Source organism: Mixophyes fleayi, chromosome 1 (assembly GCF_038048845.1).
Source record: "Mixophyes fleayi isolate aMixFle1 chromosome 1, aMixFle1.hap1, whole genome shotgun sequence".
NCBI classification, from domain to species: Eukaryota; Metazoa; Chordata; class Amphibia; order Anura; family Limnodynastidae; genus Mixophyes; species Mixophyes fleayi.
In genome coordinates, this window is record NC_134402.1 from 354,418,037 (window position 1) to 354,445,302 (window position 27,266).

The window sequence follows — 27,266 nt, forward strand, 5'->3', positions numbered from 1 at the left end:
AGGAAACAATAGGTGAGGAAACATGTAAATGGAGTGTATTGTAAATCAGTGAGAAGTTCTGATGGATTAGCTGAATGAGGCGAGTTATTTTAGGGTTAGGTTATATGTTGCCTGAAAAGATTGGGTTTTGAGGGATCATTTACAATCTTGGAGACTCATATGTATCTGGTTACATGAAGAAGAGAGTTTTAGAGAATATGTGCAGCACAAGAGAAATTCTGAAGGTATGAATGGGAAGAAGTGATCAGAGAAATATATGGAAGGAGGTGTCTCCATTTGGGTGGAAATTAGGGAAGATATGTAAGGAGATACAAGCTTGCTCTGGGATTTGTGCACTAAACATATGTAATAAAAAAAAACATTAAAAAGTGTATTTACATGTTTATGTTGCATATAATACATCTCAAGATATTTGAGCCACTGCAGCATAGAGATGTGACTTGACAGTGTTAATAGTAAATGCTAAAGTCACATTGCCCTATTTGTATACACTATAATAATATAATGAAATGTGATATACACAAGAGAGAATCTTCTATTGACAGTTATTAATAAATGCAAAAGTTGCGTATTCCATATAAAATTAAATACAAACACCTTCACATCTACTGTTTTCCCCTTTAAAAATCAACTGGGACTTTTCTTACCAGCAGTGGTCCAAATGAAAATGTTAATTAAGTATTGACAATAGGTGGCTGTGACATGATATAATATGACCGTGATGCTGATGATTTAAGTACTGTCAGCTGGAGGGGTCAATAGACAGGCAACCACAGTCATCATCATCATTGCGTATCGTTGCACTAACCCTTTCGATACCCCCAAGAGAAACGCCTCCTAAAAGGAGTATCTGGGGATGTGTGCACATGTATTGTGTCACTATTATGTGACCCTTTACTGTACTCAGTTTACGCTTTCCTGCCCCCATTGTGCCTCTCCAGGCATAAAGGGATGCAAGTCAACCATATGCAAAAAATTATATACAGATATATGCTTACACATTTTTGGTGCTCATGCGAAATATGAAAATCCATGTCTTACACAAAAAAAAATTGGTGTATGTCCAACTCTAAATGAGACCCTAAATGTTAGAGGTTAGAATTATTGTATCCTGAATCACCACTGCACACATGGACCCAGTAAGAGCCCCCAGTTAACTGGATTTGCAGGGCTGTGAGAGAGCCTCAACACCAAGCTCTAATACATCGGCCCTACACCAGACAATGTAAAAGATGTCAAGTTCATTTAAGTGAGTTGGTCTTAGCAATAGCTTAGTATACCGGAGGATTAATTGCATCTTGGTGCCGCTGTAACACAATATGAAATCAGACCTTTTTATACAAGAATAATACAGTTATCGCTGTGACAATGTAGTGTTCCACTGATCACAGTTCACTAAGAGGAAACCCTTTTTATCCAAGTGAATTACAGTTCTCTACACTGTTTTTAACAGAACATACTAACCTGTGCATCCATAGTTATAAATGTTGAACGTCAAAGTGTCCATTATGTTTTTCAACCTTTTGACCAAAATACCATCAGGTAAAGATTTCCGTAGTGATAAATCAAAGACAGCCAAGAACGATGACAAAGAATACTGATACATCGAGTTGACCAGTGCCATTTCAGACAGGACAAAGAAGAGTATGGCACCTCTCTTGGCAGCTGGTCTATAACCATCTCGTAATTTATCAATGTCCACCGCAGTCCTCTCGGCTAGGTTTAGTTTCTCCGACACCTAGTTATAAAAGAGAATGTTAATTTATGACTAAAGATCCTTATTTATCAGGTCACTGCATGCTGCTGTTCATTGTATTATGTAATTAGGTCCGAGCATGTCTAAAATATGTACTTGGTATATGATCTCATTTATAAATAACAAGGCTCTCGCATATCTGAAGAATGACCATAAATCTATGTTTTATGAAGCATGAAAATAACCAACAGACAGTATTAAATATTCAATTATACCCAGCTACTTCTATCAAGGTCTTGGTAAATCTTTACCAGAATTCTGCTTCTCTTCTCAACACTGGTAAACCATATATTGCCCTTACTGGAATAAGGCACTTACAGTGCTTTTATCATACAAAAATGTTGTGTTTGAGCAAGTGAGTTTAATGTGCCTCTCCAACATTTTGAAATCTTATGTGTACATAATAATTCTTCCATCTATCACTTTGAAGAGAGAAAAGGTTATGTATGTTAAACTGATGGAGTCATAGCCATATACCCTACCAGAATACGTGTTTTCAATCAAATGAGTACAATCTGGAACTTGGGATTTGGCCAGTAGTGTCAGCTATGTCTATTATACTACACTGTGCAGTGTATATATATCAGGGAGGCGTATAGAGCGGACTCTCAGGCATGGATCTCTCCTTGTTTACTGTAGCTCGTCAATATTACCTGGCAGTGCTTCTAACACTTCCTGGTAGTGTTTTTGTGTGTGTTTTTAGTCTATCTTATATACCCAGGGGTTAGCAAGGGTCCTTCTGGGCATATATAGCTATCTGTGCCCTGGAGGTTGATCTGTTTAATAGCTACACACAAACTGACCTCTGTATCACTACGGCATGTTGCTTTATCTGCACCATTCAGTCCAAAAGGTAAAGCTGTAATGAATCTTGTCTATACAGAAAAGTACAGGTAATGTATACCTTTTCACTATTGCTTGCCATGCACATTGTAATCTATGGGGATATGCTAAAATAGAGATCATGCTGGCATACTGAAAAACGTTTATATATCATGCCAGAGGCGGAACTAGTAAGTTGTGGGCCCCACCGCAGGGAAGCGGGGAGGAGGGAACTGATGCCCACAGCTTGCTAGTTTCCCGTGCAGTGGGCCCCGTTATCTCCATGGGCCCCGCTGCACCGCACCTGCTGCACCAATGGTAGTTCTGCCACTGTATCATACCAATAATAATCACACTCATACTCACTAAGGCTCATTTGCTAACTGCACACTCAGATGACAAGCACTTACATAGATGCACACCTAATTTCTGTTTTGAATCTGGAATTTGCAATTTTGCCCAGATCAAAATTCACATAGTGGAAAAGCCAATTTATTTCTGTGAACACACTGCATGTTCAAGCCTCATTTACGTCTTAATGTTTTTTTGCAATTATTAGAGTGAGGGGACATCAGGACTCTTTATTATATGTGTCACTCATAAATATGAATGTTTTTATTACATTGTGTATTTGCATTCATAAAAATGCACTCTTCTGTATTCAATGCACCAGGTTAGTGCAAAAGGTGTCCCATTAAAGGCACTGTCAAATCCTGATCTCTGACACCTCTGAGGACCTGTAAAAATAAGTAAGTTTTGTTGGTGGAAAGAGACTTTGGGGCCATACTAACTGGGAACACACCCTAAATGCACAGGCTCCACAATGTGAAGAACACTAAAGGATCTTCTTGAAGACCAGCCACATTTGGCAGGATATGCCACCATGCTGACCTACTAATCCCGGAGTTTATCTGTGTAATAAGGCGCATGTGTGCAACAAAAGAGCAGGTGTATTACTTTAAAGACTGTTGCATTCACAGAATAACTGCCCACCCAAAGTGGTATACGTGACCACAACAATTTTGGCATTGTTTTTCTGAATATTAAAGGGGATCAGAATTGGTACTAGTAAGCATTCAACCATTTCATTCTCTATTTTTACAAACCTAGTGAGCATTCCCTATACCATTTTCTATCCTTACATCAGGTGTCATCACACAGTAGTGACATTGGATAGTTACCTCTGTGGCTTTGGACTTTGTTTCTTCCAGTGTATGAACAAGTTCCACATTATCCAGCATGTTACCAGTGGAGGTTGCAAGCTCTCTCAACAATGAGTCCTCCAAGTCCTTTAACAGCTTTTTATTTTCACTGGTTTCTTGAATGAGATGTTCTCTTTGCTCTTCCAACTCTCTTCTTTCAAAGCCAACAATGACACTGAGTAGTTGATCTTCAAGGCCTTTCAGAGTAACTGAACATGGCATAGAAACCAGAGGCATTGGAAACATTACAAGAGCATATAGTGTTTTCTTATCCAGCCTTCCAGCTATTTATCAAAGTTTAAATTACCTAGCAAAAATAAGTACTACATTATACTATAGTATATTTTACTGCTATAACTAACTGAGATATGCGTTCCAAGCTACTTATTCACTCTCTAGAGTTAAGGGTCCCATCTAGGTTGCTTTAGACATAACTGCCATAGTGTGTGATGGCCCAGAAGGACTGCAGATTTCGATTAACCTTTGATGAGATGGCAATAGGGACAGACGTAAATATGATCGGACATCAACACATCTGACTGAGTATGCAGACAACATCCGACCACGTTAACGCTATCCCATAGTTCATCACTGCACACGTCTAGCCACACCGTCAATTAAACCATATATATTTGAAACATGCATAACTACCTCAACTCATACTTGTAGCATACCCTCAATTGTCCAATGTTGGTGGGACAGTCAAGATTATTGGAGGTCAAAATGGGCAAACCCTTTATGTATGTGGAAGTGGTGGCTGAAAATTGGGACAATAGTGGCAAACAGCAATTCTTGGCCCAAATGTTTTATTTTTAAAATGATACATTTGTCATATGCCCTTTTGACTATTTTCTGTAAGTGAACATTGGAGGAACACTCAGAGAGACCAGACACCTGTTCAAGGAGCGCTATGTCTACCAATATTTACATGCTGCATATAGTTATGGAAATTGAAGCTATTCTCACCTGTATAATTGATGACCATTGCTTTACCAAACACCGAAGGAGAGTACTTGGGATTTGCTAGTTTTGTATTTAGGTACAGTTTGAAGTTTGGATCATAATCAACCTCTTTATCTCCCAAAAAGAGAAATTGACGACCTTGGACACCCTTAATATTCTTCTCTAGAACATTGTCAATGACAGGGTCGATGTACTCATCAACATCTTGAAATAGGAATGGAAAGCCATATTTAATGGCCATTTCTAATTGTTTCAAGAAATCAGGATCATTAAAAGAGGAAATCTAAAAGAAAAAAAAAATGTTTAAATATTCAAATTTTTTCTAGTCACTATGAATTATAATTCAGTAGCCAATCATATTTACAATTTATTAAATATGTGATGGGTAAGTAACATCAGTCATAAATGTCTAGAATTATACAATCAAATATGCCCAAAGCATTTTGCATAAAGCATCTCATACCATTATTTCATAATCGGCCAAACAATTTGCACTTACTGTAAAATATTGGATCTAGGTTTTCCATTTGCATAAGATAAAAGTGACTGGACACTTGAAAAACCGGATTTATACTTACGATAAATCTTTTTCTCTGAGTCCATCTGGGGGACACTCCTTAACCATGGGGTTGAGTCGGGGGGAGGAGTCTGGCACCCAAAGAGTTAACTTTTTTCAGCTGACAGCATATCACCCCGACCAAGTCCCACATACCTCAGTTTGATTACAAAAGCCATTAGGAAGATAGGCCAATCAACCAAGACACACCACTCAACAGAGGGGGGAGTGGAGACAAAACAACAAAAAGACGGGGGGGATCGGAGTGTCCCCCAGATGGACTCAGAGAAAAAGATTTATCGTAAGTATAAATCCCGTTTTCTCTTTCATCCATCTGGGGGACACTCCTTAACCATGGGGACTTACAAAAGCAATCCCTCTGAAGGGTGGGACCGCTCTGATCTCCTTGCACGCAGAACACTACGGCCAAAGGAGGCGTCCCCAGACGCAAATATATTAAATTGGTAGGATTTTCTAAAGGTATGGACCGAGGACCAGGTGGCTGCTCTGCACAGCTGGTCCGCCGTGGCTCCATTACGAGCCGCCCAAAACGCCCCAACCGACCGGGTAGAATGGGCAACAATACGTTTTGCCACAGATTAATACTTTGGACATAAGCCTCCCTGATAGTCAGGGTAAGCCATCTGGCAATAGTTTGCTTAGATGCTGGCCATCCCCATTTGGAAAAGTCAAACAACACAAATAGAGACTCTGTCTTACGTATCTTTGCAGATCTCTTAACATATATACGTAATGCCCTCACTACGTCCAAATATTTATTTGTCTTTGTTCTTCTGTTTGGTTCTTGTCCAGCAACCACCAGCTGGGGACCTACCTCCTCTACTGGTACCTCGAGCACGCGAATGCTCCTCTGGGATGGGACCCTGCCCAGGGTAAGGTCGCGAAAGAGGTCACCATCTTTCCCAGCAGCTTCAAAGACCTGGCTACTGACAGCCTCTTGTCTGACAGGATCCTGCCTGTCCACTCCATCTAAGACCTCAACTTGTCCTGTGGAGACAACCTTCTGCTGCGTACCAAGTCCCTCACTAGTCTCAAGAAACTCATTCTTAGACAAGGGATTCTCTGTGACCCTTTCAGACTCTAGAAGTTCGGTCATAGACTGAACAACTCGTCTAGCCTTAGCACCCTGAATGGGTGTGACTAAAACCTTTTCCCTTACTGGAAATTCTAAGCCTGTACAGCTTCGTCTGAACGAAGCAAATCGACAGCCCTGAACTCTTTCTGATTTGACAGAAGCCAGCGAGGTAATTTTTTCCAAAACCTGAAGTGAGCTGGTCCCATGAATTCTATCACGATATTCTGGACCTACTCGTCTACCGAGGACCCTGTCTGCTGCCGGGCAAACCCAAGCAGCCGCCCTCCCACCCCACCCTCTGGAACCAGAGGTGGGTGGTAGTCATGCTGCTGGTCTATCCGGCAGCTTGGCGGAAGAAGCTCTCCGCGCCACAGGGGCAAAGGATGACCTTCCCCTACGGGACTGTCTCCTGGATTCCACGGCCCCTGGATCGGTAGTCTGGCCTCTGCCAGACCCGCCCCCGTAAGGAGGCTGTCTGAAAGAACTAAACCTAGGCCTAGCAGTATTTACAGGCAAGGACGTCTTCTTGCCTCCTGAAGCCTGTAAAATCCAAGAGTCTAATTCTGGACCAAATAACATCCCACCCGTATACGGGATGGATTCTAATGATCGTTTAGACTCTGAATCCGCATTCCAAGCCCTTAACCATAACGCCCTTCTAGCTACTACAGCTGTAGCTGAAATAGACAAAGCTATAGAGGCCGAATTATGGGCCGCTTCATATACATAGACTGCTGCCTCCCTTAGCTGCATGGCCAGAGGCAGTAAATCTGAATCCTGCAAGGCAGACTCTAACTGCCCTGCCCAGACTTCCATGGCCCTAGCTACCCAGGTAGAGGACAATGCTGGCCTGAGGCTATTACCGGCGGCCGAGAAGATCGACTTCAGCAGGGATTCTAATTTCTTGTCAGTCGCGTCCTGTAAGGTCGCTGACCCGGGTACAGGTAGTGTAGTCTGACGAACCAATCTCGCCACAGGTGTATCTACCTTTGCCACCTGTTCCCAACGGGTCATATCTTCCTCCTGAAGGGGATACAATACGCCAAACTTCCTTGGCATAGAGAACCTTTTATCTGGATATTTCCAAGAGGCCTCTACAGTATCCCTCAACTCAACTGAGGGAGGGAACCGGACCACCTGCTTAGAAGCCTTCTTAAAGAGGGAGCGGTCCAAAGACTTCGTCTCCTCTACTTCAGCAAACCCCAGGGTCTGACGAACTGCTCTTACCAGATCGTCCATACCCTGGTGCCTAGAGTTTCCTTCTGACTCTATAATGGACACATCTGAATCGTCCAACAATTCCCCCTCCTCCTCTGAGGAACTCTCAGAGTCTGACACTGACCACAGCGCTTTAGCTGTTTGTCTACGTCTTTTAACACTACGCTTGTGTCTGGGGTTCTCCAGTAGATGGGTAAGCCGGTCCAGGCTTTTAGCCACCGCTGACCAACCCACCTCTCTCATCTGGGAAACCCCCGGGAGGGCTGGGGAGGGAAATACACCGACCCCTGGGGAAAATGACTCATCTGTCATTCCTACTGTTATACCCTGAGAAACCACAGATGTAGCTGGGATCTCAACTGGTTTAGATAACAGATTTACAAGGGTATTAACTCCCTGTGTTAAGGCAGCCGCCCACTCAGGAGGATCTACCGTTATGGTGGAGGTGTCTATAGGCTGTTTCACAGGAGCCACAGTGCAGGCTGCACATAGCCCCCCCCTGATCCAGCCGTTCACTTGTTAGTTTAACATTACATTTTGAACAGACATTATGTTTGGTATGTGTTGTTTTGCTTTTATCTGCCATCACAAGATAAGAAAAACTAGATCACGTTTCAAAATTCACAAACACTTCTCCAATTTATCAGAAAATACAGATTAGGTTATATTAACATATCATAGTATTTCTGATTTAAATAAGACAGGCTTGGAGAACTTTATAGTTTTCTCATAAACAACAGTTCTCTCAACACATCATTGTCTTATAATATACATGTCTACACATGCACACACATAGACACAGAAGAAAATAAAAGTGATACTCAGCGGGGAAGATATGTGTCAACAGTGCACTTCTCTTCAAATGACTGCTGCAACTGTCAACCTTTTGAAGCTTGGTGCCAAAAAGGGATCTTCCACGTGCTTACTCAGCGGGGGAGGGGAAGAGGTGTTTCTCAACACATTCCCCTACCACTGGAATCTCCTTCTGTGTCTCTGCTAACAGTGATTTCCCCAATCTACTTAGGTGAAATCCTGTTGCTTTATCTTTCTCACATTTTGCTACCACACCGCAAAATACAGGTACATATTTATCTATGAACCAGTCAAAAGATAGTATTTCTGTTCCTTTTCCTCTATATAGAGAGTATAAGGTATAATTTTTTTAGTCAAGCTGAAAGGCTGCAGCAGGTTTTTCAGTAATGACTGCAATTAGCACAGAACACCTGGGCCCATTTAGTATTACATTTGGAACAGACAATATATTTGGCACGCCCAAACACTTCCACAACATTTATCAGAAAATACAGACTAGGTTATTTAACATATCATAGTATTTCTGATTAAATAAGACAGGTTTGGAGAACTTTATAGTTTTCCTTAAACACAGTTCTCTCAACACCTCAGTCTTATAATACACATGCATATACAGAAGAAACAAAGTGATACTTAGCGTGGAAGATATGTGTCAACAGTGCACTTCTCTTCAAATGACTGCTACAACTGTCCTCCTTTTGAAGCTTGGCGCCAAAGAAGGGATCTTCCACGTGCTCACTCAGCAGGGGGGGGGGGAGCGGTGTTCCTCAAACACATTCCCCTTCCACTGGCTCTCCTTCTGTGTTGTTTACCTTAACAGCGTTTTGCCCTTTCTCTTATATTAGGGGAAAACCTGTTAGAATGTGTTCCCCGCTAGCGCTACTCAAAGCGCGCCATCCTCAAGAATTCACTGCCATCCCCATGGGAGGAGGAACTTGGTATACTCCAGCTGGCTTCCGGGGAACCTCAGCAGTAAAGGCGCTCTCTGCCTAATGGCAGCGCCCGTCCTGCATCAGCGGGGAGAGTCTCTTGCTGACTGCTTCCCGCTGTGAGAAGCGCTTCTTACCTCTCTGTCAGCGGGGCCGCCCCCCCCCCCCCGACAGGCGCTTCTCCCACGAGCCTCTCGCCACTGTCAAAAGAAAAAAACTGAAAAAAGAAAAGGAAAAAAACTATAACCAGTGAACCCTGTTCACTGTCTCTCTTGGAGCTCTTCAGGTGCAACCTTCTTCCAAGGGCACCCAATTCAAACTGAGGTATGTGGGAATAGGCGGGGGTGATATGCTGTCAGCTGAAAAAAGTTAACTCTTTGGGTGCCAGACTCCTCCCCCCGACTCAACCCCATGGTTAAGGAGTGTCCCCCAGATGGATGAAAGAGAAAAGATGATTACCCCACCTTAAGGTTGTTTCTTTCCTCCTTCCTTTTGATCCAATTCAGTGCTTGCTGTTGAGGGTCTATGCACAGTGGGAAGCGACTTGCCCTGGTGGTCAGTATGCCATTTTGTATTGAGAGTTCATCTGGAGGTAATCCTTCTGAGCCCCATCTGCAAGAAAGCCACATTTAATAGCAATTTGGTCAAAGAATACTAGCAAAAGATTTAACAGAAAAACATATGATTTATGCTTTGTCCTATACAAATACATAAATACATTGCTGGGATCCAGCCATTTTAAGTGGTCTTTACCATAATGCACATATTTGTCAGCATTTCTGCAGTCACAAATTAGTTTTTCCATTTTTGAGCTATTTTAGGATTGGTTAATCCTTACCAGTAGCAAATATTTTTAGACTTTCATTTTATGATGCAGATTGATGTTTTAGTGGTTTCTTTTTTTAATTATGATCGACTAACCAATCATGGCAAGAGGAAGGGCTCAATATATAAATATACATATTGTAGTTGTTGTGATGTCCTATTGATGCTAATAAAGTCACACTTCTATACAAAGGTGGTAATTTAGGCAACAAGCTTACATAATATAATATTATAGGAATACTAAAATAGTGCAATATAAAGCACAGTTTATCTATAACCATAATCTAACATTTTCTGAATGAGTCAGATAAGACAGTGTCATAGTTGTAACATAGTCATGGGTTAAACTATGAAATAGGTATTGCTGTAACCCTCTGTGGGCAAGTACAGTAGAGGGTTAATTTAATACTAACTGACTTCAAAGCATGGAAGTTATTCAAGCCCAATATCCTGCCACATAGCAGTGGGTGTCATAATCAGCCTCTGGTACAAGATTAAATTAACCTAGTTGATAATGAATGCAACAGCAAATACCAAATCAAATTGTGGTCACTGAAGTTGTTATGTTTCATTCAGGAGTACATCAAATAAATAATGTTCAAAATTCATGCTGGAATGAATGTCTGTATGTGTGTATAAACAGTGGGATTAGACATAAGACATAAGTCAAATCAAAATACTACCATCATAAGGGAACTATCGTGATCATGGATCTTCCTGAAAATTGGAACTAATAATGTCATATGCAATTGTGTGACGTAATTACCTGTTTAATGAATGGGAAATTATGTCTCTGTGATATATCAGAGAAAAGATATGACAGTTATATGGCAGCCCTCTCATAGCACCTCAGAGGTAGGAAAGCTGAGCTGACGAATCAAGTTTATAAGGTCATACTGTCATATTACTGGAAAGCAAACCATGATTTTCTGCATCCTCCCGTAACAGATATGATTATCTTTTATATTTCTGTATTTATTTTTAAATAAAATGTTTTGCTAAATTGTAATACTGTATGTCATATTATTATCATTATTTTGTTGCACTGAGCACTGTGGGTATTTTCTCATATTTTCCCAAGAAGTGGGCTGATACAGTACTTGCTGCAATAGTATGTTTTTTTATTTTATTCTTAGTCTCTCTATTTAGCTCTAGGGTAGTCAGAAGTAATTGTTCTGCGGGCAGTATATTTTATCTATTAGCTTAGGACAGAAGATTATTCGTCCGTGAACAAGTAACTTGATTTCATTTTTTACTGTCTGCTTTGCAGACTCAGTGACAGCCACTTACATAAGCGCGGCTTATCCACTTTTCATTTTATAGTAGGTTCGACACTACCAGAAGGCAGAGAGCACTGGTACAGTGCATGAAGGGCAGACATTTGATGGGAGATACCAAGTTCCCAGCTGAGGCGGAGGGGGAACTTGGATCCCCTGTCCATACGAATATTAGGACCAAGAGTCTGCAATTGCAGAGGAACCTGCATACTGCCGCAAGCGGGCTTCAGAAAGAAAGCACTGCATAATGGATGCATTTGAAAAGTCTTGAATAAGTGTGGGCAGTGGTTGAGATTTACCCCTGACTTTGGTATGCCCCAGAGTGGAAAAATACTGCTAACAAACTGACAGAAATGACCGGATCCTGTGCAGCAACACAGAGCCATCAAAACGGTTTTCTTTTCCTCACCAATCCTGCTCCTCACTGAGGCCATTGCCATTATGTAAGAAAAAAAAAACAACAAAACGGAAAAACTATTTGGTTCGTAGATTACTTGATTTAGAAGTATTCCTGTAACCCGCATTCACACTACATAACAGAGGTTTGTTGTAAGGTACTGTTTTGGGGCTTAATGCCAGGGCAGAAATGTATCTTTTATTGTACAGCAGTTCAGTGTGTGATTATTGCCTGCACTTTCTTCTGTATATTATTACTATTAACTTGCTGCTAGACGTCTTAACTATGTTTTACAAGGGGAAGACTGCCCGTGTTAAATTTTATTCATACTCCAACTATACAGCCAAACTTCCAGTCAGACAGTCGGACCAGGGGGCTTTTGTGCACAGTGTGAAGCGACGGCTCGGGACAGGCATGAACAGGGGAGCACCACACAGGCGGTGGAGGAACTGGCGTGGGTGGCCTCTCTGGCACAGTCAGTCACAATGCTGACCCAGCTCATTAACTGGCAGGCAACGAGTAACGCCTTTATACTTTTATGAGGATGGTCAAAATGCTGCCTCCATTTTGTCTGTGTCCGCAGATGCGATCGCAGCTAGGAGGACCCTCTGGCTTCGTTCCTGGGAAGCAGATGTGGAATCTAAGAAGTCCCTAGAAGTGCTTCCCTACTCTGGGTTGGTTCGTTTTAGACCAGAATTAGATAACATGATATGCCAGGCAATGGGTGGCAAGTGCACCTTTCTTACGGTCAATGTGCACAGATCGCGAACACCAAGGTTTGGATCCTTTCACAGCCCTTTCAGTAGAATTTGGCACCCAGAAGCCAGTTGGCTACCAGAGGCAGATCCCTTACTGCTCGGGGTCATTCCCACAAGGGCAGCGGTTGCCATTCCACAAGACGTTCTGCAACTAAACCACTGGATAAACCGACAGCATAACGGGAACCCCAATCTCCTCATGGTTGTGGGAGTAGGGACTCGTCTACTGTTGTTCAAAGAGCAGTGGGCAGCCTCCTCTCGAGACAGTTGGGTCTTAAGGATTATGTCAAGAGACTACATCATAGATCTGGTAGGACCTGCTCCTCATCACCTCTTTACCATGAGAACCGGTAAGAAAAATTCTCTCTGTTGTCTTTCCGCAGGAATTATCTGCAAAGTCCTGACACAGAAAGGCAGAGGGTTCTACTCAAATTTTTTCTTCGTTCCCAAACCAGACGGTTTCTTTCGGGCAATCTTGAATCTCAAGGGTCTGAACCAACATCTTCAGGTGGACAAATAGCGTATGGAAATTACTGAAATTCCTTTACAAATATATACTTGCCCATTTTTATGCTAACATCATGTAATATTGCTATTATTTTGGCTTATGTTTGTTTTAATGTTTTTGTTCTGCTATACAATATTTTTCAAATACATTGCTAGACACATACAGCGTCAAACACCTAGCTTTACCTCTACAATACATACTTATTTTCTTTAATATATTTTATGTAATAAACAATTATCCTTCTGATTTACAGAGATTTATATTTATATACACGAAAAACAGGTGTATGACTTTTACTCACTCACCTGCTAATTTCAACTTCATCAGTAAGGAGACTTTCAATCCTGAAGGGATGACTCAGAGGGATTTCACGGTCCACTATGTCCTGCTGCCATTCTGTGTAGACCATCTCCTTACGGAACTCCCAGTTGAAGGCACCTTCATAGCTGAGAAAGGCGGAGCAGAGCAAACAATCTCCAAGTAAATTCACTCTTCTCTTTTTCAGGTCTTCTAAATCTTTTGCCCACCTTAAAAATAAAATAAAAAAATATTACATTCGCATACAAGAACAGATGTATCATAGAAAATCAGATTATACATATACTATGGTCCTGCATTTCTTAAACAGGAAAGTTTAGTCCAGCAAGGTAGAGGGTAAAATAGATTATAAGTGCTGCTCGCTTCCTGGTAAGACTTTTCCTATGTGCAACGATTTCTATTTCAACTACTTGGTCCTGTTGATTTAGGATTATGGGCTTGGAAAATAGCCCATTCTTCATGTCTTGCCATTAGCTTTTGTAATCATTAAAGAATGTAAGATCTCATGGGCAGAGCCCATTGTATCGCATGCATCCAGTCTGTCTTCCTTGTTTGTCCATGTCTTATGCTGATTTGTTTCTGTACGCCATGCGATTTGTTCTGTTAATTGCATCCATGCATTTATTATTCTGCTCTGTACTCATGTACTTGTAATGTATGTAATGTTTGTACTGCTATGTCAGGCACTACAGAATCTGTGCGCCATACAAATAAACTATAATAATAGTTCCAAAACAGGTGACTACTGGACATAAAATAAGAATGTTGGAAGCGGATGTCAGGACACATACTATTCAGATACAGGAAACTTACAAAGGAGGTAGCAGAAATGCCTAAAAAATTAAAAATGAATGCCTAGAAACTGCTGCTCAAAAGAATAATGTCTTTCCCACCTAAAACATCTGTAAAAACTTGCCTTGTATTCTCAGATCCCAAGCCAGAGATCAGTTTATCAGCAGCAATCAGTCTGCGCTCCATAATTTCCGCTTCCTCTTGAAGTTTCTGCCTCTCTGTTATGGCTGCTTCATATCGTTCTCCCAGGTTTTTCAACTCACTCTGGATGGTGGATAATTCAGACTGAATCCTTTCCAGCTCACGCTTACTTATGTAATAGTTTCGTTCCAGTTTTGCCACCTGCATTACAGAAGAAGTGATTTCTTTCTCTAAGTTTCCTTAAAGTAACAATATTTGATGATCGGTAAGTGAGAAGCACTGGAGCTGATACCTAACGTTTAGCTGTATACAGTGTATTGATAACCAGACCTAATGAGAATCTGGAACACACCCATATGAAGCCCTGGGAATGGGTGTTCCAAAAGGATAATTTATTACCCATAAGTCATCTAGACTTATGTTTATCATGTGATGACCTCAGTTTACATGAAGTGGCTGCAGGAAACAGCACATTTTTTATTTCATTAAATTAGTAATTTTTTAAAAAAAACTCTTGTGCTAACTGTGAGAGTGACAGAGTGACAAATAGTGGTCATTCATTTTTTGTCTCTTATGACCATGTTATATTTGATAACCTGCCATAACATAGAATTCAAAACAATGATAAAATGCTCCAAATACAGTCATTTTAGAACACGTTATTAGCGTACTGTACCTTTTCTCTCTTTGGTTTGATTTCCTTAGCTACATCGCAATAACCCATTACAGCGTCGACAAACTTCAACATTCCCAGGCCTGCTTTACTAATGCCTTCCATCTCTTCAAATGTTGTATTGAGAGTTTTTAAGAAACCTATAGAAAACCCCACAACATGACAGATTAATAGCAAGTCAGTGAATCATTTGGCGTAAAGTTAATTTAATTTAGCTAAGATACTGGGCTGACATGACAGCAAATACATCACTTGCTGACAGACTGTTATATTCCCACATTACCTCTGACTGTCCTGACTTGATTCTGGGTGATGGCATCAAAATCTATTTCCATGAGAATTCTCAGGAAATTTGGTTCAGACATCATTCCCTTTGCACTTTTCCAGCTGATTTCCTTGTACGCTCTCATCACCAAGATACACTCACAAACAACCTGAACTGCCCTTGGTGGTTTGGCAAATGTCCTTTAACAAAATAGCAAATAAATGTAAAAAAATTTCACACAAAACTGTTATGATTTAAATTACACAATAGACCACTGCACACGGATCAAGGTCAAACACCATGCTACACTGTTGTATGAATGACCCAAGCAACATATAATGACAGGTGCCTAGTTCTCTGCACCATACAGGTGCCAATGAATGCATCAAACAGACTGAAAAACAAACAAATCCCAACAGATTCCTACAAAGAAGTTTTCATAGGCAGATGTGGGGTTGAGAAGAACGGTTACGGTCTGAATTAAATCATACTTACATACTAGTGCTTAACCTCTACAGAAAAATATAATATATTGTATATGTTCTAAAGCCAGTACAGTACTCCACATCAGTGAACCCACTTTAAATACCCAGTCTTATTCTTATGCTTGATGCTGTTAATTGATACAAAACAGCAAACATTCTGTATTATTATATAATGTACAAGAGACAAGAGTATAGTGTAATACCCTGGACAATATGACCTTATATACTTGGTGAGCCGTGATGCTCCTTTCCAAAGTATTCTGTGACCAATGTATAAACGTCACAGATGGTAAGACGCACCTACAGCTTTTTGTCTCATGGTTATAGTCCACAATGGTTAATATCCTTATATTTTATATTAGATGTTACATTATTTCTATTGTAGTGAAAGTAGAGCACATGTGACTAAAATGACATGAATGATAAACCTTTGCGCTATCCATATAGTTACACTCCACAATACTGCCAGTCACATTAACACCTCACAGCACGGCACATCAGAATGGTCGTCACATGGCCATGAGACAAGTACTTACATCTTCCTTTGATGAGCAGAAAGTAAGAAAAAAGCCTTATTCCGTGTCGAGTAAAATACACTATAAAAAGGTTCAGAATACACACTAAAGTTTGGATACTTAGAATGACTGAGCTTTAGTACTCTGGGCTGAAAAAATGTGAAGAAGACAAACAGCAAGGAGGAATTAATACTGGGCTTCATAACCTAAAGTCAGGATACCATAAAATGTTTTACCATGATCTAATCTTTGCAAACCCGGTGAAAGTAATTTAAGACAAAATGCAAAATGGGCATGGAGCTATGGAAAATCCATTTTGATGATGTCACATGCCTAGATTTGCACCTGCTGTGTGGATTTCTGTATGAGTTTGAGGAGTAATTTGGGAGGGTTTGAGAAGGAGCAGACGTTTGCACCAGACGATAGGAAAAGTTGAGTGGAGTGAGGGAATCCCTTGCTGAGTAGAGGTGGTATACTTGTGCATTTAATTTTGCAGAGCAGTGCAAAAACCAGCGAGATTATTAAAATGAGAAAAAAGGGGTGGACAGGTAACCTTTTTAGGGACGTTCTTTACTTTGCAGAAGGACTTTTGCACCAGAGCACAGCCTGTGGAGATAAGGTCTCCGTCTATACTTCTAAAGGGACCATCCTTTTGCAGAGAAAAAAATTCAAACACACAAAAGTGACACATATATAGACAGACAAAATATGCGATGGTATACAGAGTCTGCCACAAAGCACTCATGCACGTAATATACAATGAAAAGTAAATTAAAACATTCTAAAAACCACAATAATGGTAAATACAGTGTGACCACATGCTAGATGGTATCAGTGCCGGAAATATTTTTTTTTACATATATAGACAGCCCTGAAGTCCCCTCACTATCATAAATAATTAAATAGACCCCCCAAAGGAATGTAAGCACCAGCTTAGTGTAGTTCATTGATATATTTCATCAATGAACATAATTGTATCAAAATCAAAGAAGCTCTATATTGGTAGTTAGCGACAGGCCTCCACGCCTGACATTCACAACAGGGCTCTGGCAAATAGCAGTATATATTGCCCATCTGAAAGTAAGAAGAAGCTCGCCATGGATTTATCTCATTAATAAATTGGGGAAAGAGGGATTGGGTGAGTCTTTATTTAAATAAAGGATTTTATTACAATATCTGTGGGTTTTAACAGTATTTTCCTATGTGGCACTACAGGACGTTGAGGGCATTGGATGACAAGACATGCTGGCACATACCCAAGGCCATTATGGCTGCCAGGGCTTGTGGGACCAGCCACATATGAAAATGTTTTGGGGTTTTTTTTTACTATTTTTGTTTTTTACCCCTACATCCACAGTCAGGGGTATTGGGAAGAGCGGTTTTTCATACGGGCGGCGGACCAAATTTTTTTGTGGGCCCGATTCCATGAATTCAGTCCCATGCTGAATAGGCTGGGGCCACGTCACATAATAACTGAGGGATCCATGTTACAGGTTTACCAGTATATTGCTAGCCTAGCCTAACATCCGTATTGCAGCTTTTGCAGACGGAATCGCGGCGCTGTTTATACTCCCTGCAATTTTGGCAACCAGTCCAGCACCGATTCTTAGGCAAGAGAGGGGCGCAGGGGTTTTTTTGTGTTTTGTTTTCTGATTCAACATTTAAAGGCCGTTCATGATCATCAACTAAATGATTATGACTGGCGTCTCAAAAGCTTTATGATACTAATATTATCAGACACTTTACTTATTCAGACGTATTTAACATAATATGATGAGCTGTTAATAATAACTACTTTATGTATCCTAATACATTTCACATTGTGTTTTTTAAAACAGACAAGTTATTCTTTTGGTAGCATAGTGAAAAAGGAACTTGTTGATTAAAGTGCATTATATGAAGGAAAAACAAAAGACTATATTAGCATTAAAATGCCTTTTTCAATGATGCTTACTGGAATACTTTCTTTTACAAAGTTAGTGCAACGCTTGAAATTTACCCCAGGGATTGACTAGTTCCTCTTGAGTATAGAGATATGAAACATGTGTATGATATTATAAGGTATGACAGAGACCTGCGGTATGGCATTGGTAGATGTGTCATTTCTAAATGTTATTTTGCATTAAGGTGTTCTTCTCTTATGTATGTGTAAATAGCCAAAACCGGCTGCACAAGAACAAAAATATATACTGTGAAATCAAGGTTACCTAATCTCAGTAACATCAGACTTGTCCAACTTCTGCAGTTCCAGCTTTGCAGCCTCCAGTATGGGCAGAGCCTCCGTCAGGGCACTCTCTGCCTCCTTCTTCTCCACCGCAATCACTTTATTTTGCTCCTCTATTTCTGCAGCTTTCTCTTCAGCAAGCTTTTTCTTCTCTTCAGCTGTAATATACAATAATATCACATGAATTGGGGTCTTGTAATCCATAATTTTACAGGATCATTACAATATCAACGATAAGTAACATTTATCTTAATTTATAAACCTCTATGTGAGAAATCAGAAACTTATGGCTCATCAGCTGGTGCTGAATAACATCCTCATTATGGGGTAAATTTATCAAGCTGTGGGTTTGAAAAAGTGAAGGTGTTGTTTATAGCAACCAATCAGATTCTAGTTATCATTTATTTAGTACATTCTACAAAATGAGAGCTAGACTCTGATTGGTTGCCATAGGCAACATCTCCACTTTTTCAAATCTGCAGCCAGACAAATTTACTATATAATTGAACTTCTCCAGATTCATAACACACACACACACACTATTTACTCTCTGCTTGGAAATTATTATTATTATTACTATTAAATTTTATTTATAGGGCGCCACTAGGTGTCCGTAGCGCCGTACAGGGACAAACAAGTACAATACAAGGTGGGATGGAACGGTACAGTAAACAATAAGCACAGTAACTCAGTAAGCTCAAAGCACAGCTAGAGAGAGGGGGGAGGGGAGACCAGCAAGCGCCGGAGCCCAAGAGGAAGGGCGCGGATGACGGGGAGACCCCCAGAGGGGTGGGGGGAAAGGTAGCTGGAGAGCAGAGTTAGAAGTGTAGGAAACAGGAGGAGAGATGGCCCTGCTCAAGGGAGCGTACAATCTAAGGGGAGGGGTAGACAGACAGAGAGACACAGGGGTGAGAGGGAGAGAAGGGGGAACGGAGGCAGATACAGGGGAGGGGGAAGAGGAGGGAGAGGCAGAAAAAAAAGGTAGGAAGTTAAGTAGGAGACTGGACGGCTTTGAGAAAGAGGTGGGTTTTTAGAGCCCGTTTGAAACTGGACAGATTAGGGGATGTTCTGATGGAGGGAGGGAGCTTGTTCCAGTGGAGGGGGGCAGCGCGGGAGAAGTCTTCGATACGCGTGTGGGAGGAGGTAATCAGAGGGGAGGAGAGGCGACGGTCATTGGCAGATCGGAGAGGGCGGGATGGAGCGTGAATAGAGATGAGGTTGGAGATGTAGGGAGCAGGGGAGTTGGCGAGGGCCTTGTATGTGAGAGTGAGGAGCTTGAACAGGATTCTGTAGGGGAAGGGGAGCCAGTGAAGGGCATGGTAGAGGGGGGAGACAGAAGAGGAGCGGCGAGAAAGGAAGATAAGCCTAGCGGCTGCTTTAAGAACGGAACAAAGGGGAGCGAGATGAGAGTGGGGGAGGCCAGTGAGGAGAAGGTTGCAGTAGTCCAAGCGGGAGATGATCAGAGAGTGAATAAGACATTTGGTGGCATCTTGGGAGAGGAAGGGCCGGATGCGTGTGATGTTAGGCAGCTGGAAGCGGCAGGATTTAGCAAGAGAGAGAATGTGAGGGGCAAAGGAGAGAGAGGAGTCGAGGATGACACCGAGGCAGCGAAGTTGGGGGACAGGGGAGATAGAGGAGGAGCCGACAGTGATAGAGAGGTCAGATGGGGAGGAAATATGAGGGGGAGGAAAGACAATGAGTTCGGTTTTGGAATCTAGAGGACATCCAGGAGGAGATGGCAGAGAGGCAGGCAGACACCCTAGAGAGGAGGGAGGGAGAGAGATCAGGAGAGGAGAGATAGAGTTGAGTGTCATCAGCATAAAGGTTGTACTTGACGCCGTAGGAGCTGATGAGTTCACCCAGGGAGGAGGTGTATACAGAGAAGAGTAAGGGTCCAAGAACAGAGCCCTGTGGGACCCCGACTGAAAGGGTGGAAGGGGGGGAGAGAGACCCGAGGTGGTGACAGAGAAAGATCGGTCAGCCAGGTAAGAGGTGAACCAGGACAGGACAGGGCCGGAGAGGCCAAAGGACTGGAGGGTGTGAAGCAGGAGGGGGTGGTCGACGGTGTCGAAAGCTGCTGAAAGATCAAGGAGGATAAGAAGGGAGAAGTGACCCCTGGCTTTAGTAGAGAGGAGGTCATTGGTAACTTTAGCCAGGGCAGTTTCGGTGGAGTGAAGGGAGCGGAAACCAGACTGTAGAGGATCAAGGAGGGAGTGAACAGAAAGGTAGGAGGTGAGACGGCTGTAGACGAGCCTTTCGAGTAATTTGGAGGCAAAGGGGAGAAGAGATATGGGGCGATAGTTAGAGAGAGAAGTGGGGTCGAGATTAGGTTTCTTAAGAATGGGAGATACGAGAGCATGTTTAAAGGAAGAGGGGAAGATGCCGGTGGAGAGGGGAAGATTAAAGAGGTGAGCGAGGTGGGAGCAGGTGGTGGGGGAAAGGGAGCGAAGATGATGATAGCAGGAAGAGTGGGACCTAGGTCTCATCAGGTGAAGCTTATTATTATTATTATCATTGATCTGCAAAGCGCCACAGTGCTCTGCAGTGCTGTACAGTAGGGAAAATAGTATATACATAAAACATAGGCATACAAGGTAGACAGAAAAAAATGCAGACATGAAAACAAATGGTATGAAGGACCTTTTTCATTAGAGAGCTTACATTCTTTTTTTTTTAAATAAGTTTTTATTGAGGTTTAACAACAAATACAGGTTATATAAATGTACTTTCAGCAGTATTCGTTTTGGATGGTGGGTGATAAAGAGATTATAACATCATAACAACATAACTCTAAGCCAGAGAAGAATTGAATGTATCAATGAGAATATACATTCCCATCCATAGAAGGAGGGTATTGTTAACCTGGCACATAGAACACAAAGACAGACAGGGGGGAGAGGACACAGAGGAAACAAAAGGGAAGAATGGGGGATGACATGATGCAAGTCTTCAAGGTAAAAGGTCTACAGCGTATATAGCGTAGGTATATGACAAAGCCTAATCCAACAATCAGAAGCGTTTGATACAACCTTGTACCTAAAGATAGATGGTTCAGGTGGATGAACCCAAGGCCGCAAACTCTGGTGAATCTATAAATTTTAACCAAGGTCCCCATATAGTATAATATGTTACAAAAGAGTCTTTATCTGACAAATATAATTCGTCCATGGACCTGTAATATTCTAATCTCCTAATCCAGTCCCGGATATTTGGTGGCGTGGTTGTTTTCCATCTCACAGTTATGACTGCCTTGGCGGCTGATATCACAAATTTTAATAGAGATTTTTTAAAGCAGAAATAGGCATATCTACTTTATTGAGGAGCCAATACTCCGGGGTGTCGGGAATAGCTTGTCCAAGCAACTTCCGTGTGATGTCTATAACCTGCGACCAAAAGGGTCGTAATATGGGACAGTCCCACCAGATAAGTAATAAGGAACCTGATCCCAAACCACACCTCCAGCAGACACTAGACAGTCCGCAAAACATTTTTGCAAGATGTACCGGGCATCTGTACCACCTGGTGAGAACCTTAAAGTGGGTCTCTAATATTGAGACGTTGGGTGAGCAAGCATGGATTGCTTGGAAAATTTTCGACCAATCAGTCTCTCTTAATTCTATTCCTAGATCCCTTTCCCACTCCAAGAGAAATTTCGGGGGAGATCTAAAGCGGAACTCGATTAAGAGTTTGTAAATAGTCGATAAGGAGTGTGGGGTGTGATGCGGTCTGCTACAGAGGGATTCAAAGACTGTCAAATTCCTATTAATATCCTGTTTTGAGAGACTAGAAGCGAGAAAATGTTTAAGCTGAAGATATCGCCAGATCTCTATATTCGGTAGTTTCCACTTAGATTGAATCTCTACAAATGAGAGGACCCCAGTAGCTCCCACCAACTGGCCGACACGATGGATCCCTGCCCGTGACCACAGGTTAAACGCTAATGGAGTAGTTCCTGGGGGGAACTTAGGATTGTTAAACAATGGCGTTAGTGGAGATATTAAAGATGAAATATGAGTAAGAGTTCTTAACTTAGACCATTTAATAAGAGTGGGTCCTAGGGTAGGGTGCGAGACCCTGGGTAACTTGGTTAACCAAATTACTGTCTTGCAAGAAGAGTCGAGATATGATGATTCGACCGCTACCCATTGTTTCCTTCCCTCTTGAACTGACATCTCCATTATTCTAGTTAAGATAGCAGCATCATAGTACGAGGGTATATGGGGAAGCTGGAGACCCCCCCAGTGTCTTCGTCTTAATAAAGTTTTGTGCTTGAATCTTGGGCGCCTCCCACTCCACACAAAGTCCCGCACCAGATGCTGGATGCCCTGGAACCAGGAGAGAGAGCTTACATTCTAAGTGGGCACAGCCAAAACAAGAGGAGTAAATGTGTCTCAAAGTGGAGATTGGCATAGTTGTGAGGGTGCATTAGTGCAAACAGTGTTATTGAGGATAAGGTCACCTCTAAAAAAGAGATGGGTTTTCAAAGAGCATCTAAAGATTTGAAGGCTGTGGGAAAGTCTGATTGAGCGTGGTAGGGAATTCCATTAGTGGGGAGCAGCACGGGAGAAGTCTTGTAGGCAGGAGTGAGAGGTCGTTACCAGAGACGAGACAAGGCGCAGGTCAGAGGTAGATCTAAGAGGGTGGGAGAGAGGGTAGTTTAATATGAGATTTGAGATGTATGTAAGGGTGGTGTTGTTCAGGGCTTTGAAGGTAATGGTGAGTAATTTGAATTTGATTCTGTTGGACACAGGGAGCCACTGTAGGGATTTGCAAAGTGGTGCAGCAGATGTGGAGCGGTGAGAGAGGAAGTTCAGTCTTGCAGCAGCATTAGAATGAAATGAAGTGTGGATATATGGGTGTCAGGAATGCCAGATAGCAGGAGGTTGCAATAGTTAAGACGGGAGATGATGAGAGTTTTGGTAGCATGTTGAGTCAAAAAAGGGCGCATTCTGGCAATGGAGCTTAACCCAATCTCCAACATTTGCTTTGTGCAGTTCTTAAATATCTAACAGGCTATCTTTGGTTGCTTACCCTGTACTTCCTTTGTGAGTTACATAAAAGACTGAGAAATATGAAGAAGTGATTTTCCAAGTACAGGAATCATTTCAGGCGTACATCAAAAGTACGTATTTAGCTTAAATTCTGGTGTTATAAATACGTTGGGTAATACACATCTAAAGCTATATGTGCATTTTTATAACCTGGAATGGCGAGTGAAGTTTAACTTTTACAAGCCAGCTGTTAGGGCTCACGGTTACCAGGATAGACTTTTAGAACTCATGGTACAGAGGTCTTCACCTTTAGCAGTCCCCTTTCACGTAGAGCTTTATTGCACTCCCAGGTATTTAGATGGTCTTTTAGCTTTAGCGTAGTAAAAGTTTATTCTTGGCGGCCATAGTGCAGCTGGAAATAGGAGGCAGTAAACAGGGTGATAATGGGTGGTCAGAAGTGAGCCGAGGTCAGGGGTCTGTAGCAGATAACGTGGTCAGAAACAGGCTAAAGGTCGGGGTCGGCAGCGAACAGGAATATCCAAATAACAAGCCAGAGGTCAGGGCAATCGGAGTCCAAAACAGGCCAAGGATCACACAGACTACAATCAGAAGTCAGAGGACTAAACAAAGCAGGTCAGCAATCCACAGCAGAGAAAGCTATAACCGGCAGGGAGGCCAAGTGCCTTAAATACTGGTATTGCCCAATCAACAGTCAGAACAGCAGGATTAATCACAAGAGGCTGCCTAATTAATCTAACACAGGAGGTTGCTTAATTAATGAATGAGGCTGCCTATTACATCTACCAATGCACACGTGCCCAACAGTGCAGGGTGCGAGGAGGAGGCACGGATTGAAGAAGTATCCCAGCCGTTGCCCTGGTGACAGCCAGGACGCAGCGAGCCTGGCCACAGAGTGACCTGCAGCTTTTAACAGTACCCCCTGAGGAGGGGTTAAGGAACACAGACACCCTGGTTTCCTGGGAAATTGCTTGAAGAACTTCTTGATAAGTTCGGTAGCGTGTAGATGCTTCCGCAGATCCCAGGATAGCTCCTCCGGGCCACAACCCTTCCATTAAACCAGGAAATGGATTTGTCCTTGGACTCTTGGAATCTAGAATCTTTACTATCAAAAATTCCTGATGTCCAGCTACATTAACCGACTGAGTTCTCTGCGGTTGGAGATGTCTAAACCTGCTTGAATAGATGACAGGCTTGAGAAAAGAGCAGTAAAACGTATTCTGAATCTTTAGAGAACGAGGAAGCTTTAGCCTGAAGGCCACAGGATTAATTTGTTTGTAATGGAGAAAGGTCCAATGAACCTAGACCCAAGTTTGTTATAGGGTTGCCTGAGCTTAATGTTAGCGAGCAGAGAGTCAGATCTTCTGACCTACTTTAAAGTAGCAAGCTCTACGGTGTTGATCTGCAAACGCATTGGAATGAAATAAAGGTCCGCATCAAGGCAGACTTTTTTCCAGATGACCCTTAGACCAGAAGCCGTGGAGCGTATCTCTAGGAGACTATCTCTAGAAGTGTTCATCATCATCATCATCATAATTTATTTATATAGCGCCACTTATTCCGCAGCGCTGTACAGAGAACTCATTCACATCAGTCCCTGCCCCATTGGAGATTACAGTCTAAATTCCCTCATATAGACACACACACACACAGACAGACAGAGAGGGGGACAGACAGACAGGGAGAGACTAGGGTCAATTTAGATAGCAGCCAATTAACCTACCAGTATGTTTTTGGAGTGTGGGAGGAAACCGGAGCACCCGGAGGAAACCCACGCAAACACAGGGAGAACATACAAACTCCACACAGATATGGCCATGGTCGGGAATCAAACTCATGACCCCAGTGCTGTGAGGCAGAAGTGTTGAGAGAAGACAGAGAGAGCTGCGGCTTTTAACACCAGCAAGTTAAAAAGACCTGTATTTTACAGATGTGCATTTCTCATAATTTTGTAATGTGTATCCACTATATTAAATGCAAGGTTAGCCAGGCACATACATGTTTTTATGCACATGTGAAAGGGCTCTCAGATCTATGCTGCACAAATACGCATGCACTCAGTTATAACACAGCCTCCACTGAGGTCATTTATGAACAGATAAAAGGCAGCACAGATTTTTGGTGAAAAGGCACAGACTAGTTCTCCATGCACATACACTGCGAGACATTGGGGTATAGTAGTGGGTGTGGAGTTCAGGCACTTATCAACTTCTTTGATCTCTACTCCCCTCCTCTACTATGCCCCTCCTCTCCTGTGGGGAACTCAGTTTTGACTAACCAAGCGTATGAGAAAGGGGGAGCCCCAAAGGACAGAGAATAGAAGCACACATATTCACATAACAGACTAGTTACAGAACAAGGGAGGGTGCGCAGTGTCCCCCAATGGAGTAAGAGAAATTGATTTTACTGAGTAAAAATCCTCTTTTCTCTTTCCTGCCATTGGGGGACACTGCGAGACATTGGGGACATACCAAAGCTGCCCCTAAGGGAGGGAATGCTCTGGAACGGCTGCGCGCAATACTTTTCAGCCAAAACTCGCATCTGAGGATGCGAAGGCCTACAACCTGTAAAACTTTTCGAATGTATGAACAGATGACCAAGTGGCCGCCTTGCATAGCTGCTCCGCCGAAGCACCATGGAGCGCCACCCATGACGCACCAACTGCCCTGGTAGAATGAGCCCTAAGAGACTGAGGGACAGGGAGAGATGCTCAGACATATGCCAGTTGATGGTGGAGGTGAACCACCAAGCAATCGCTTGTTTGGACGCCGGCCAGCCTCGCTTTGCGCATTGTACAGGATAAAGAGATCCTTAGTCTTGCGAACTGAGGCTGTGCAGTCTACATAGCACCGGAGGACTCGAACCACATCCAGCAATCGTAAATCATCGTCAGAGGAAGCAGACAACGTAGACGGGGAAGAAGGGAGAGGGCGGAACGCCGGAACCACTATCTCCTGGTTAAGGTGTAACCTGGATACTACCTTTGGGATAAAAGAGGGTTTCGTGCAAAGCACTGCTCTATCCTCGTGGAACACAAGGAAAGGAGAGGTGCAGCAGAGCGCTGCCAACTCCGACACTCTCCGAGCTGAAGAGATAGCTAAGAGAAAAGCCGTCTTCCAAGTGAGGTGGTGTAACTCCGCCGTTTGAAGTGGTTCAAATGGCAGAGTGCCTTGAGCACCAGATTGAGATTCCAGGGCTCTACAGGGTGAGTGAAGGGGGGGCTGAACATGAAGCACCCCCTGCAGAAACATCTGAACTTCGCAGAGAGCCGCAAGTTTTCGCTGGAAATAAATAGAGAGCGCCAACACCTGGACCCTCTTGCAGGAAGGCCAACAGCCTAGACAGGCTAAACCTGGAAGTATGGTCCCTCCGATGGCACGAAAGGACCGGAAGCGACCCTGGCAAGGTCTGTGAGATCCCATTGGGAGAACATTACTTTTAGCCCCCTGTGGCCACTTCAATGACCTTCTCCAGTTCTGCCCCGAACAGGGTGACTCCATCAAAAGGCAAAATCTCTAAGGACATTTTAGACTCTGCATCTGTAGTCCACAAGCGTACCCATAAGGAACGCCGTGATGCAATGATAAGATCACCGATCCTAGCATTGACGGACACTGCATCCATGGTTGCCTGTCCTACATAGTCAGACGTCTCCTGTATATGCTCTGCCAGAGAGAGGAGTTCTGCCCGCGGAGTGTTGTTCTGGATGCCAGCAACTAACTGT

The 27,266-nt window shown here is 42.6% G+C and overlaps 1 protein-coding gene across 1 annotated transcript in view; it reads right to left on the reverse strand.

Annotated features, from left to right (window-relative positions):
* The window catches only part of DNAH10 (dynein axonemal heavy chain 10), a 145,858-nt gene that overhangs the window by 26,056 nt on the left and 92,536 nt on the right, over nucleotides 1–27,266 (reverse strand). Inside the window, exons 57-65 of the mRNA XM_075177193.1 lie at nucleotides 18,517–18,691; nucleotides 15,328–15,509; nucleotides 15,048–15,184; nucleotides 14,355–14,572; nucleotides 13,426–13,647; nucleotides 9,820–9,967; nucleotides 4,747–5,026; nucleotides 3,760–3,989; nucleotides 1,465–1,738 (exon numbers count right to left, since the gene is read on the reverse strand). Of these exons, the coding sequence (XP_075033294.1) occupies nucleotides 1,465–1,738; nucleotides 3,760–3,989; nucleotides 4,747–5,026; nucleotides 9,820–9,967; nucleotides 13,426–13,647; nucleotides 14,355–14,572; nucleotides 15,048–15,184; nucleotides 15,328–15,509; nucleotides 18,517–18,691 (1,866 nt within the window). The remainder of the gene's footprint in view (nucleotides 1–1,464; nucleotides 1,739–3,759; nucleotides 3,990–4,746; nucleotides 5,027–9,819; nucleotides 9,968–13,425; nucleotides 13,648–14,354; nucleotides 14,573–15,047; nucleotides 15,185–15,327; nucleotides 15,510–18,516; nucleotides 18,692–27,266) is intronic.